This window comes from Manacus candei, unplaced genomic scaffold, assembly GCF_025592945.1.
Source record: "Manacus candei isolate 608988 ecotype Guabito, Panama unplaced genomic scaffold, ASM2559294v1 h1tg000067l, whole genome shotgun sequence".
Classification (NCBI taxonomy): domain Eukaryota; kingdom Metazoa; phylum Chordata; class Aves; order Passeriformes; family Pipridae; genus Manacus; species Manacus candei.
In genome coordinates, this window is record NW_026138115.1 from 3,599,372 (window position 1) to 3,613,921 (window position 14,550).

The 14,550-nt window shown below is 39.1% G+C and overlaps 1 protein-coding gene across 6 annotated transcripts in view; it reads left to right on the forward strand.

Annotated features, from left to right (window-relative positions):
• TC2N (tandem C2 domains, nuclear) overlaps nt 1–9,654 on the forward strand; it is a 39,074-nt gene extending 29,420 nt beyond the window's left edge. For all 6 annotated transcript variants that reach the window (XM_051806673.1, XM_051806674.1, XM_051806669.1 and 3 more), the window contains one exon: nt 770–9,654. In XM_051806673.1, the coding sequence (XP_051662633.1) occupies nt 770–880 (111 nt within the window). In that variant the 3' untranslated portion in view covers nt 881–9,654. The remainder of the gene's footprint in view (nt 1–769) is intronic.
• Nucleotides 9,655–14,550: the final 4,896 nt, after the last annotated feature.

Here is a 14,550-nt window from a genome sequence, read left to right on the forward strand (position 1 = left end):
CTTCTCGAGGACTCATGCCCCAGCAGTGTAGGCTAAATGTACTTCATGGTCAAGGTTTCTGAGAAGTCTTAAAAGGACTCATTCTTGGAAGACATAAGGAAATAGAGTCCTGTAAATAACGATACCTACTTACATAAGCAGAATTCTTTTGGCAGTGCAGGCTGGTGATAATGTTAAGGGGGAAAATTTCCTACTTGTACTTCATTTCCCTATTTCATGGCCACTACCCGTTAGCTGAATACTGAGAAGAAACGGACTCCTACTACGTGACTATGTGTGGTATGGGCATGTTAGTAAACTCTGTGGAATGCAGGTTTGGCCCTGTCTGTGGGTGTGCAATTTTAAATGCTCATGGAAATGCTGGACAGCTCGTGTAGGGGATGCCAGATGGCTCGTGGCCAACTGCGTTCGAATGCCCAGAGCCACCACCGGCCCTGATGAGCCCTTGACCCCAGCACGTGCATTTGAATAGAGCAAGGAATGCCTGACTTAAAACATCTTATTAAGTACAGAAACATTATTATGTGGTGGGTTCTCTAAACTACTTTAGAGGCTAAATTTAAACACAGACTCTCTGTGTTCCCAGCTGAAAGCCAAAATATGTTAGGATTAGCAGAACTGGATTTATTGCTGTTATGCTTTGGTCACAGTCTATACGTTATATCTTGTTCTGCACTTGCATGTTATTTATTTGGAACTAGCAAAAGCTGGGCCTCTGTGTTATATCAGGTAAACTCAATTTTATTTTTGTTTTTGTTTCTTAATGCAGATCTGGTTAAGTCCTGATAGCAATAACAGTGAAGCAGTAGAGCAGTGGAAAGATACCATTGCCAACCCTGAAAAAGTTGTTGTTAAATGGTACAGCATTGGTCCATCTTGAAGACTGGAGATGAAATTCAGAACTGATTTTTCTACAACAATTCCTATGGTGTCTAAAATAGTATAAATAAAAAGAAAAATATTGTCTACACAAGTTCAGTTCTTCACTGCATCCTGCCTCTGTGGAAACTGAGGAAATTCACCAAGAGAAATACCAGCTAAATATTATTAAGAAGAAGACTTTAGGAACTGGGAAAAGTGTTCATTTGATTTCAAAAAATCCACCTGGAAAAAAAGATTTTTGCCCCTTTCAGGCTTCATAAAAACACAGAAATTCAATCTTTGAGAGAAACAGCTTGAATCAACTCTATTTCGCGTTACTGACATCGTCTTCATCTGCAGTCTTGTTTTTGGCAGACTCCAAAGTCCATGGGTATCAGTTGGGTCAGTGGCTTGATCCTGGGTACCTGTGAGCCTCTGGGGTTGTTGATACCATTTGATCAGAGTAACACGTGCTTGAGCAAGTGGGAAAGCTGTGGCAGTAGATGAAGGCATTTTTGATGAAGGGTTGTTCAGTACCTGACATGCCTGTAGCCTGAGTTTGCCCCCATCCTTCTCTCAAAACAGAGAGGTGGAAAGACAAGAGTTTCTTTGACTTAGTGATCTTTGCAAGAGGGCCCCTCCAGACTTGCTCTGTTTGGGTAAATTCTGTTTGGAATAATGCAGAGGCAATGACCCTGCTTAGGAACAGAGCCAGTATTTTTAGATAAATTACTTTCTTATATAGAGTACTTATATGTAAACCACTTCCTATCTAATCAACAAGGCTCTAGCGTTTGCTTACATTGCCAAAACCCAGACTAACATGTACAAAGGAGCAAAGATTTACTTACATAAGTGCTTTTTGATATTAATTAAAATGTAGCACTGTAAGGGACTTTGTTTAAAGGATAGGCTACTACTGCAGAAGTATTTGTTACATGTCTACAATGCTGAAAAGTTATGTGTGGGAATATATTTTTATTACTTGTTTCTAGTAAGAAGGAATTACCATATTTTTATTGCAAATTATATTTTTCCTACAAAATCCCAAAATTTTTTTTTCTATTAGTTCCCATATTTTCAGGGGGTTGTTCACAGTTATTTTTAAGAGGGGGAAACACCATGTATATAATTGATAATACATAAATCTAAAAGCACAGACCTCTTTGCACTACTTTAACTAGCAGATTGGAAAAATACCTATATATTCCATTAAATCCACTGCTTACACATTTACTGTTGGCTGTCTGGACTGTACAAATATGTGTATTTTTAAGGATGCTGAATAATTCCACCTTTCTTTGTAACTTGGATCCGGTTGCAACATCTGACAGGAACTAGCACAGCAATGAGAGCGCTCACTGCTGGAAGGCAGAGGAACATGGGGAGCAGAGAAAAGACTGTAACAGGAAAGCATGTCCTCTTGAGCATCTTTATTTCAATTTTTTTGTCTGTGAGTAAGTGTTCAAGAAAAAATGGAATCTCTTTGATTTCCCACCCCCAAATCAGTTGAAAATTGAAACTTTTGAAACTTCAACCATCCAGATTTTGGTTGTTGAAATTTAATATTTTGAAAACAAAAGGATTTTCCCAGGCTCTTATATGCTCTGCTTTTTGACCAGTCTTTATAAAAGAACTGAAAAAGGTTTTGCATGTTACTTGGAGAACAAAAGTCGGTTCTAGCTCTTACTGACACTCTTTGCAAAGCTCCCAGTAGGCCCAGAGGATCTTGACTGACAGTGTTAACTTCCAGCCAAGTTACACTTCTTGGGAGGACCCTGTCCAGTTGGGTAAAATGAAAAAAGGAACTGGACCGAACTGATACTTTTGGATTATCTTTACTTGAATACATGGATCTTTTTTATTCATTGCGGCTGAACATTTTATTCATTGTGGCAGTAAACAAAAGTGCAAACTAACTGTTTCCTTATGCAGAATGCTGTTCTGTTTAAAAGAGAGAACAGGGAATATCCCAGGGTTTTATAGACTTCCATTACCACAGCAGTGGTTCTACAGAGATTGCCAACTCAGTGGATATGTGTAAATGGACTTTTGGGGCTGCTTTAGGACACCTAGCCTTCTAAAGGCCTAGCTAGTCTCTTTATTCCTACATTAATATTTAATCTATGTGTTTATAATAAAAGATGCAAACAGAAAATATTCCTTTTTTTTCCCAGTTGTTTATTCAAATGTTTACCAGCATCTCAAACTGAAGTCCTACTTTTTTCTCTGAGAAAATCTCAGCTAATGAACTCTCTTTCATGTAGTGTTGCCTGTAGGAGAGTTAACTGCTGCCACATAAGCAAGATGCACCCAGGTACTGGAGCACTCTGGGGCACTGCTTCATCCTGTGCTCACCCCCAGGCTGTGGGGTTTTCTGCATTTGTGTGCATTCATGTAAGAATTTAAGGAGTGCTTAATAGTTGACTGTTGTCAACAGTTGTGCTTTTTTTCCTGTCACATAAAGCATTTTTCCATGGTGATTCATGTGGGTCTAGAGCTTATCAGTATGGTTGTTACCTTAGACAACAGTCCTGAAGAAAAAACAAAAGACCAGGGGATACACACGTGTTCCCAACACCAGTCCCAGGGTACAACTGCCTGTAAAATGCACCAACAGGTGTAATTTCAATTTGACTGTCTGAAATACCAGCTAGAAATCACCTAGGATGTCTTACCTTTTAAGTGCAGAATGTTTTGCTTTACTGCTTAGTGACTACCTCACTATAAATGCATGTGAGACTTAAGCTCCTTCAAATTCAGCTCCTGGCTTATTTGAGACTAATGCAGTTTTCCAGAAAAGGAAAATGATGCATCATTTGAAGACCAATCCACGATATAAATTACCAAGGAACTTCATGTACTCCAGGATACAAGCAAGAAGGAGGAAAAAGAGGTGTCTCGGAGCACTCTTCTAATGGCCACAGCTGTATGTTGTCCCTCTGATGCATGTTCAGCCACTGTTTTGATTGTTACATCCAAGTTTACTTTCATTCAAAATACTGTTAAGAAAGCTGTTTTGTCAGTTCACTTAATCTGTAGATATAAGGCACACATGGTTTATAGTTGAATTTGCTGTTGGTTCTAGTTAGTGACTCAGCTTCCTAACTTACAACAATTCTGATGAAAGCAGCAGAGGTCAGAAGCTGCACCAGTTTTATTTCGGTCATCTCCCAAATGAATATGGATGAACTGGAAAAACAGTTATGATCTTATATTAGATTTTATTCATACAGAGGTCTGTGCTTGCATAGTTAGAAACCATCCATAGACTAAACTTAATTAGATTTTCCAAAATGTGTGTATATAATTTCACTGGTTAATCAAACAATCCTGTTTTATTTATTTATGACTAATAGCATTCTGTATGTAAACAAAGTCAACAAAGTTTTTCAAGCTTTTTACATCTCAACAGCATGGCATGGCATTCCTTTTAAGGAAAAAAATTGTAAGATTCTACCTCAGAAGATGAGTGGGTGTAACAGCTTGTAAACCATATCATCATAAAATATTACTTGGAAAATAATTGTATTTGAGCATCCGATCTTTTGTGATCACAACATAAATAGTGCCATATTGCTAAATCCATTAGGCATCCCTAGTTTTTCCTTTTGTTGGCAGGACATTTTTATAAAACAAAAGGTATTTTTGTAAGCATTCAATTAAGCACATATGGTGTTTGACTTGAAAACTGTCTGCCTGATGGAGGTTCCTTTTAGAGTTATGAGTTGATTTTGCAGCCAAAACACAAGGTTGTCTAGAAATCTGGGGCAGGGTTGTCCCAGTTCTTACTTTCATCCTGCCAACATACGTATGACATGGGAGGGAGGCTGCATAGTTGTGGAAAGCTTGGCATAAATCATACTGGATGTGATATACCCTCCTTGTTTTTCCAGCTTCTGCTGCGAAATTACATCACCATGTAAATACAGCCCTGTACATGATCTCATGCTTGGTGCATGGAAAAAGCCATCACTAAAATCAGCACCATGTTTCACAAACACTGCTCCAGCACATGTACATTCTTTTCTCTAGCTTGCACTGAGGAACAGGCCATTGTCTTTCAGTCTATGGCAAAACTCCCACTGCATTCAGCAGAAGCAACCAGTCTTCAAAGCTGGTTTAGTTATTTCAGCATTGAGATAGTGTGATTTATCTAAAAGGTTACAAGCGGCTTAAATTTTTTAGATATTTTTTAAATAGTTAAAAATCTCTTCACAGTGATTTTTCTGTAGAAACTGAATTTCATTGAGAGTGGATCTGCATCTCTTAACATAATGCAATTCTTCCCATAGATTTCAGTCTTTGAAATAAATCCACTGTGTTGATTATTTTCCCCTTATGTCTGATTGTGCAGTTTTTCCCTTCCTTTGATTTGACTGTAGACTGCTCTTCTGCCTCAGCATAAACAAGTGTGTAAATGGTGTCTGCTTTTTGCAATTAACTTTCTGCTTTTCTAGTAATGTTCCCCCCTTCTTTACCTAGTACTGGGACCAGCATTGTACATGTTTGACTTGCTGTTTAAAGAACTGGCTACAGGCAGAAGGCTTTCATCCTAGCACTTGGCTCATGTTTCATGCTCTGCATTTCTGAGCTACCTTTGCTCACAGCTTCAATGGTGTGGTTCTTTTGGAGCTCCCCAAATTCCTGTGTTGTCTACCACCATTGAATACAACAATGGGATAACTCAGTTGTAATTTCTTATGTGTACCCAGGTATCTTCACTTGCCTTTCTCCTCCTCCAAAAATTAGCTTAGGAAATCATTTTGGGTGTTGAGAAGGAGCAAGCTGTTTGTGCTTCTGAGCTTAAGGGACAGGAGGGTGGTTTGACTGCCACCACAGTGCTCTGAGATGAAGAGAAAGGCTCAAGGAAGAGTCATGAAAAGCTGCACCTCCAGGTGGAGGGAGGCCTGCCTGTACCTCCTGCATATATGATCTGGGAAATGCTTACTAATCTGGGGATTGGGATCCATTGTCAGATGCCCAAAGGAAAGGGTCATCATATTGTACTTTTTATCCTTGTCTTGCAAAAGAGCTATGGAGCAGCTAAATAGGGAAATTTTCCATAAGAGGAATGGTATGGTTCACAGATTTCTGTAAAGCAGAAAACTGACTAAAAGATTTCAGGACTCTTTGAAAAAAAGCAGTCATAGAAAGGTATTTGTTAGCTTTAAGTATAGCCAAGCTTTGTCACTTGTCATAGGAGAGGGGTGAATTCTTGCTTTATGATACATAGCAGAAGAAAATGGCATGTGCACCCAAAACAGGGCTGGTCTCCTCTGCATTGGTATCATTAGTCCTTCCAACACTGAGGTGGAACTAAACACACTTAGCTGCCCATTCTCCGGCAGTAAGGGCAGGTTGAGTGGGCAATTGTTAGAGGGAGGTTGTGAAGGAGCATAATAATAAAAGCATGAATAAAAGCAGCACTTTTGTTTGGAAAAACATTGTCTTTGAAAGCAATGTAACATGCCTGTAACTATTGACAAAGCTTTATTTGACATGAGTAAAGATAGGTGATTACGCACTTAGGTATTTGCTTAGGTTCTTTCAGTATTTCCTGGCATGAGACTGGATTCATCCTCTTTGTATTTATATAATGCTTCATTCTGCTGCGTTCATTGACCCCTGAGCTCTAGACCTAATTATGCCTGATTTCTTATGGCTTTGTCCGTCATGGCTGATTGACTTCAGTGTGCAAATCGGGATAGACCTTCTTCATTCTTTTTGTTGTCCATCAGGTAGTTACAAAGTTTCTCTCGTAGATGAATTCTCATTTCTAATCAGAGGTGAGCTCATGACAGCTATTCCTTCAGCTGGGAAACTGGGAGCTGGCTCTCCCTTTCCTACCTGAATGTTCTTGGGTTTTCTTAAAACCTTTGGAAACAGAATTATCTGTGACATCTCTGCCATCAGTCAAATTTGGCTGCAATGACTAATGAGCTCAAAAATTATTGCGGACCTTGGAAGAGAAATGAGCGAAAACAAGCTCTGCTGCTTCAGGACCCTGAGGCTCAGCTGTGTTTTCCTCTGTTCTACCATAGAACAGAGAAGCTTTTCAGATCACTGCTGATTATGGTTCCAGCAATACTAGTTCTCGAGGCAGCTCAGGCTCAAGCTCTAAAGAAATATTTGTTAAAGCATGGACATTTTGAAGCATAATATTTTGTGCTGTGGAGCTGGCCACTTGCTGGGGTTTCACAGTAATGCAGTTTTAAAGATCTGGGTGAAGAGAGTTTTGATGTACCTTGAAACTACCATTGACTAAAAGCAGAAGCAGAGGTTTAATTAAGGTTAGTATTAAGAAATACTTTAAAAGCCTAATTTTTAGATAATAAAATAACCAGTAGCAGCGGACTTCAAGTCCCCTTCTAATCTCCAGCATGTACATCTAATTAGGACTCCATTAATGCTCACAGGGAATAATATTGCATTTTTTAAAACATTAGCCTTACTATATTTAAGTCAGCACTGAGCTTGAAAGGCTGGGTGTTCCACTGCTGGAGTGCTGGCTCTGGAACCTACACAAACTGTCCTGAACCTCAGGAGCAGGATCTGAGACTTCTGCTTTCAGATCTACTTTGTGACTTGTGCAGAACATAAAAAAATAACCAATGGAATCAGCTTAGCTTCAGGTAGTCTTAGTTGCCTTTGGAGCACATAGGTTACTGAGAGTTGTGAGTCTATGGATCTTGATTTACTGTACAAATATCCCCAAAGAACCGGATGATTGGACGATGAATCAGTGCAAAGCTTTGGAATTTTGGTTTTTTTTAAAGAGCAGGACAGATAAGCCCAAAGAGTTCTGGATGACACTGACAAATCTGCAATCAAATCTATATGACTGGCTCAAGCTGATAAGCTTGTGTGGGAAAAAAAAAGTGGGTCAGAATGCCCATGAAAGAAAAATAGGGAAAAGCAGGTAAAAATAGAGAGAAAAGGCTGCAAAAATCAGGATTAATATACTCACCTAATTTCAAAGGCAAGGAAGTAAAGTCTTGGTGATGTTAGAGGCACTTTACCAAGCTCTTGTGCTAAGGTGAAGTAGGAGTAGAAGAGGATCTCTGAGACTCTAGTCTTTGCTGTGATTTGATAGACTTTGCTGTCTCTCCACATTACACTTTTAGTAGACCAAAGGCAACCCTGATGATTACTATTTGTTAGAGTAGACAAATAGCACTGTATGTATAAATTAAAGCCTTAAATGTGATGGATTAAAAAATGCACCACAATGGGATTTCTAGTAGTAACTTCATGTAATGGCAAAATTCACAGAGAAGGAAATGTAACATCACTGTGGATTTGGTATTCTCTGCCTAGCAACACTGTTCCTTGCTGTGGGAGTAAAAATCCTACAAATACCCTTTTTGAAAAATACAACAGGTGCTGATGTTCTGGTCAAACTGAGTGGTATTTATGGCATCCACTTGTTCTCAGCTACCTAATTTCATCAGCACTTTGTTCCCTTTCCCTGCCTGCACCTCTCTTAGTTCCCTAAGAGACAAAGCATAGTCAAACACATCCAGCTGCTTTACTTCCTTTAATCAGCCCCATGGAAGGCCATCGGAACAACAAGTTTCTCCTGTGCTTTAAACTGTATCAAATCTGTTTGCACATGTCCCTCTGTATGAACAGATCAAAGCACTAGTCTGGGCAACAAAAGCAATGAGCATATCAGCCATGCCAACTGCATCAACACTTCAATAGGAGTTTTGGCAGTACAAGCCATGAAACCAATATTCAGGTGCGGATCTTCTGCTGGTGCAATGTAAACTGGACCGTGCATTAATAGATCTGAGCCAGCTCATCTTAGCTGATGACATACAAGGACATACAAGCCACGGAAACTAGAATCCCCTGATAAAGAAGTAAGAAGATTGTGACTGTTGATGTTCATCTCTTGGAAAGCTTCAGTAGGCTCCACCAAGGTCTCAGAAACAAGTGTTCACTGCTGGAAATACACTTTCAGGAAGTCACGTGAAAATGGGAAAGAAGAACCCTCACCTGTAGTCTGGACTGATGCAGAGTTACTCTTCGTGGCCTTTCATATCCCTAGAGATCCATGATTTACTCTCTCAGTTTTGGTGTTTCCTGATTAAAATACCTTCACTTTAATACATATTAAATATACCTATATAATAGGTATACCTTCATATCTATTAAAAAAGCTTCATGTCAACAAGCCTTGTCCATTTGTATCTGTCTTACTAAATAGGATTTCTTCATATGGCAGGGAAGAAAGAGGTAGAAGGGAAGAGTATTTATTGTGATCCTTGTCAGAACTCCAATAAGCTGTTTGAATATTTCTCTGAACTATTAGTCTGAGCTGCAAGTGGGAAGCCACTTCTACCCTAACAGAAAAGGGTAAAAGATACTGAAAAAAAACCACAACAAAAACACAAAAAAAGAACTAACTCGAGTGTTTGACACTGACACCAAATCTGTTTCTTCATGTGATGCAACTAAGATAATTCTTTCTTCCCTTACAAAAGTGACCTAAATCAATAATTACATAAAATGCAGTGCTTATTAATTTAAATATAGTAACATAAAATATGTTGTTTATTCATTAAAATCTAGTATTATATGTCCTTATCTGTGTTACTAAATACCTTGGAGAGTTAAACCAGCAATGATTTTTTCAGACATTTGCTTTTTCTTCATTTGAGCTCCTGCATTTCTGACTTTGGGCAGTGCAAATAAATTGTCCATATTACCTCTGATACTGAACTTTCCTCATTCAGTATTCATTCAATAACTGCTTTTCTGTAGAGAATGTTTAATAAATTCTTTTATTGACTGAATTGGATCTAAAATCTGAATTTTGTTTTCATTTTTATTTTACATTGCCTGTTTATCTGCAGTACACCAAATAAAAATTATATAGGTTGTCAGAAGCAAGGGTGGGAAAGCAGGTACAGGAGAGGTAGGTCGTGAAGGACACAGAACTGATAATGACTTATAGTTCCAGCAAGTGCAAATACAACTCCAGCTGATTATCCCTGGAAGTAAAGTGTTTGAGGCTGTTAAACAGTATTTGCAAAACAATCCAATGCTTTCACTCCAAGGATGTCTCCTTCTCTTAAAAGATGTCCGCGGCTGTTAAAAGAAACAAAAGACAAGAAATGTTCTAGAGAACTCCTTCTGTGCAGATTACTTGTTTCTGTGACTCTCAGTCTTTTATGGGGGAGCCAACACGTGTTTTTGGGAATGCATCTGCTAAACAATTAGCCCAGCAACCCTCTCCCTGGGATTTAAGGAATTCCACAGTGCTGAGTCTTACAGGTAACTACAAGCACCTAGACAAGTAGAGCTATGCAGCAAATCTTAGTTCCAAGGATAAAAATTTGAGAATTGGGGACATTAAAAAAATATTTCACTAACAAGAATCTGAAATGTTCTGATCTGCAACACATGAAGATTGCAGTCATTTCAAAGCATGCCCAGAGAAGTGGGAGATTGGAAAGGGGGGAGCTTGGCATTTGGGTAACATGGCCTTCTGAGAGCACACCTGACAATGTGGCGCTTGAGGCTTTTATCACTTCTTAGCAGAGATCTATTTTATAATTAATGAGATTAACTTAAACCATCTATAAAACTATCTTAAAGAAATATGAGGACTGCACTACATGAAAAAGGGAAAATTACTAATTCAACATTTTTAGAAAGTCAGGGTATGTTATAATCTTTGAATTTGGAGGAGTTCTTTGAGGCCCTGGGAAGAGAGCAGATCATACCTGGAAACTGAGATAAGTAATTCTGACACTACAAACCCTAAAATTATTTTGTGATAATACCATTGAACTTTGCAAAGCAATGGCAGTCATCCAGCTCACAAAAGTTCCTATAGGTTTACTAAAGCTATAATTACATAGGTGACCCAAAATACAAGAATGAAAGAAGTTCAAAGAACAAAGGCAGGTAACACTAGTGAAGAGGTCATAGGAAAAAACCTGTGCTGATTCTCCGTGTTGTGGCAAATGGCACAACCTAAGACAATGTTCAGCATTTTGATGAACATGCAAAACCTGCAGTAGACTAGACAGCCACACAGGAGTTTTCTCATGCCAGTACCCTGTGCACAGATGAAGACAGGCACTGCTACCACAAAGGAATTCTTCATGGTGAAAGGATCAGGGGCCATGCTATGACAGGTAAAGCACATAGTTCCCATGAAACCACATGGGTTACTGACTGCTATCAGACAGGGTCACAGAGTGAAAGCTGAGAAACTAATGGGACTGTGTTTATGTTGGAGACTGGCATTCAACTGCCTGGACGTCAGTTAGAGCCAGAGTTGGCAAAGAAAAAAACTCTGACATTTTGGAGTTCTGGGACCTGTCACTTACTTGGCATCATACATGCATTTACACACACACATATAGACTGGGAGACAAATGATCTTGGCAGCAGCATCATAAGAGGTAGCTCTGCTGTTGAGTGATCTTTTTATTGTGAATAGAAATAAACCAGCCAAAAAAGAAAGTGACACTTTCTTCAAATCCTGCACAGCCAAACAGCACATTTTGCCAAGGGAGCCAGAATTCATATGACCTCTCCCAGTGAAGTTGGCATCTTTCTCTATAAATATCAGCCTGGCAGTCATTCAGTTCCAGACATATAGTCCCCACAATCCCATACTGAGTATTTCCATAGGAGAAGGCTGTTGAGCACTCGGGCAGCAAACCTTTTGTTTTATCGGTTGTAAATGTAAAAAAAATGTGCGAAACAATGGGAAGTCCAAAGGGGGCATAGCTCAGTACCACATTTGTCAGGTCAGGTATGGAAACACTACAGACTCAGCCAACTATGAGACAGAAAGACACATCTTGTGTCCTAGTTAGGACAGCTGAGATCAGTTCATCATGGTGGGTGTAACCCAAAACTGTATTCTATAGCCTTCCATGTCATTTCCCAGAAACTAGACTATTGTTGTCAATAGACTATTCGCACCCTCTGCCCATAGAGCATGGTGGGTGTAACCCAAAACTGTATTCTATAGCCTTCCATGTCATTTCCCAGAAACTAGACTATTGTTGTCAATAGACTATTCGCACCCTCTGCCCATAGAGCCTGACTCCTCAGGCTATAAACTAGGTGTTAAGAGGCCTGTGAGATAGAAGGATGTTTCTGTCCTCACGCCCTTTGTGAACTCCCCGCCCTGAGGGGAGTACCAAGCATTCCTGCCTGAACTGGAGGATATATAATCTTGGAGTTTTGGAACATTTTTCAACCCACTCGTGGGATCCAGAGGACGGCTGCATCTCATCGCTCTCAACCAGACTTAGACCACCACTGGACTGCGATCACCAGTTCTGGCCAGACTGCAGCAGCTCTCCCACCAGCAGGTTCTTCCCCTCTCCCTTTACTTTGGACTCAAACAGGGCCCAAGGAACACCACTTTGTTCAGGCCCCAGGGTACTGGGTTACACATTTGGGTTTTTGTGGGTTGAGACCAATTGTTTGTTTGTATTATTGTACTTACTGTATTATTTTAATAAATTGTTATTCTGACTTATAATCTCTCCTTTGAGTTGGGTTCATTCCCCCTGCTGGTTAACTTTTAAACCAGCACATCTTGGTACCACCCTCCCAGCCACTGGAGTGTGATATGATCACATTGATTCTTTATAGTCCATTCAATTTTGACTGTGCAATTATGCCAGGGATAATATTCCAGGGTACTGAGGTTAATTGCTTAATTTCTGTTTATCCAAGCTGATTGCAGGCCTCCCAAATTACATATACTCTAAAAACATTGAGACGTTTCCTGACGTCTGTAACAAATTAGCCTGCTGTTGGAATTTACAGGAAAGAGGTGGTAAAGGCAAAACTATAGCACAGTAATTTCTGGAAGTTGATGCTGAAAGCACAGATGGGCACAGCACACATTTTCAGAGGGTGAAACTGGTATTTTGTGCTTTGGAGTAAAGATACTTGAACTGGCAATAAAGTACTGTTGCAAATAAAAAGGGAAATACCATCCTCAGACCATAGTTAAGAGCTTTGCACAGATGACACAGAACTATGCATTGCTTCACTTGCTGCTGGGAAAGCCACAGCTGGAGAATACTGTTGAGCTGCAGTCATCATCTTTCAAGATACAAGACAATATGGAGAGAGTTGAGAGGAAACAATGAGATCAAGAACAAGAAAATCTGACCTGTGAGTAAGGAATAAAGGTATTGGGTTGTTGAAGACGGAAAAGAGAAAGCATTGAGATAAAAATCTAACATCCTAATATGCAAATGTTTGTGGAAAAGGAAGACAAAGACTGACTGTTCTCCATGTCACTAGGGATGAACTGAACACTCATGTAATTACAGATGGCAAGGAAGCTTCAGTTAGAAAATATCTGCTTTGATTTTTTTAAGCTGCCAACAATATTTTACCATCTCTGTAAAACACTGAAGCAAGAAGAGTGTGCTCAGATGCAACCTGTGTATCTTAAAAGTTTGATTATTAATGAAGATGAATGGGAAGGTCATTTTCTTTACTTCTTTAATCTGCTGGCTTGCAGAAGAGTCATTAAAAAGCAGTTCTTACCAGCAGTTCAAAAATTATATATGGAAAGTTTTCTAGTGACATCAAAATTATATATCTTTTTGACTGGCTTTTTAATCCTTTCATGAAAGTTTGGCAGTTCTCAGAATTAAAACTGGCAAAAAATTAATTTTGCAAAGGGAATACAATGCACTCACCTCACCACTTATAAGGAAATAACCTTATACAATACATGCATTGGGTAGATATTTATTTCTGATACAGTAATGGTCCATGTGGCAAATATTATGTTAATATTACCATAAAGCATGACTTTCAGTAAACAGAGCATTTCTACCTTTTGTTTAATCCATTAATTCCTTACTGTCTGTTCAGTCCCACAAACATTATTCTGTAAAAGCTTTCCATTACATCAGGTATGAGCAAAAAGCTAAAACAAAGGTTCATTCTCAGTCAGGGGCCTCATCACGCATTCCTTGGGCACCTTTCATTGCAAGAGGTGTGTCAAGTACACATGGGGCTCCCGGTCAGGCCACCAGCCAGAAATATGAGTTTATAAAGCACTATTGATGAGGTTTAGCAAGTGTCTCCTGGTCTCATTTTGGAAGCTCCTTTAGTGATTTTCACTGTCCAAGCTCACTTCCATCAGTTTAGTTAATGACAGTGACAATTAATGAAAAAAGATGAAGATGCCTGTAATAAAATCATGGTGGTATACAACCAAGGTGGAATTTGTTCCAGTTCCCTCTCCTAGAAACAAACAGCATGATACTGAAATCAGTAAAATAGCCTTAAATTTTGGTGTTTTTTTTTTTTTTTTAAGTCTTATCTCATGGCACCATCAGTTTCTTTTTTACTTAGAAGCTGGAATCTGATATTTCTGTCTATGGGGATTGCAAGGATTAAGTCAGGGAGAAGACCTATGCTAATAGAGTGGAACAGACCACTGGCAGAAAGAAAATATAGTCTGTTCTCGTTTTAAAGCTGAATTTGCCTTAATTTGGTGAACTGTTGGCTGCTTTGAACTTGAATATGTTTTGACGTAGTAACAAGTAGAAGGTAATCATTAAAAAACTCACATTCTGTATTAATGGGACACATGCATGAGGTGAAGTTTAAGAAGGTAGCTTTTCCTAATGTTGCTGTAATGCATAGTTGGAAACTCAAGCAGTACCATCGGAGACT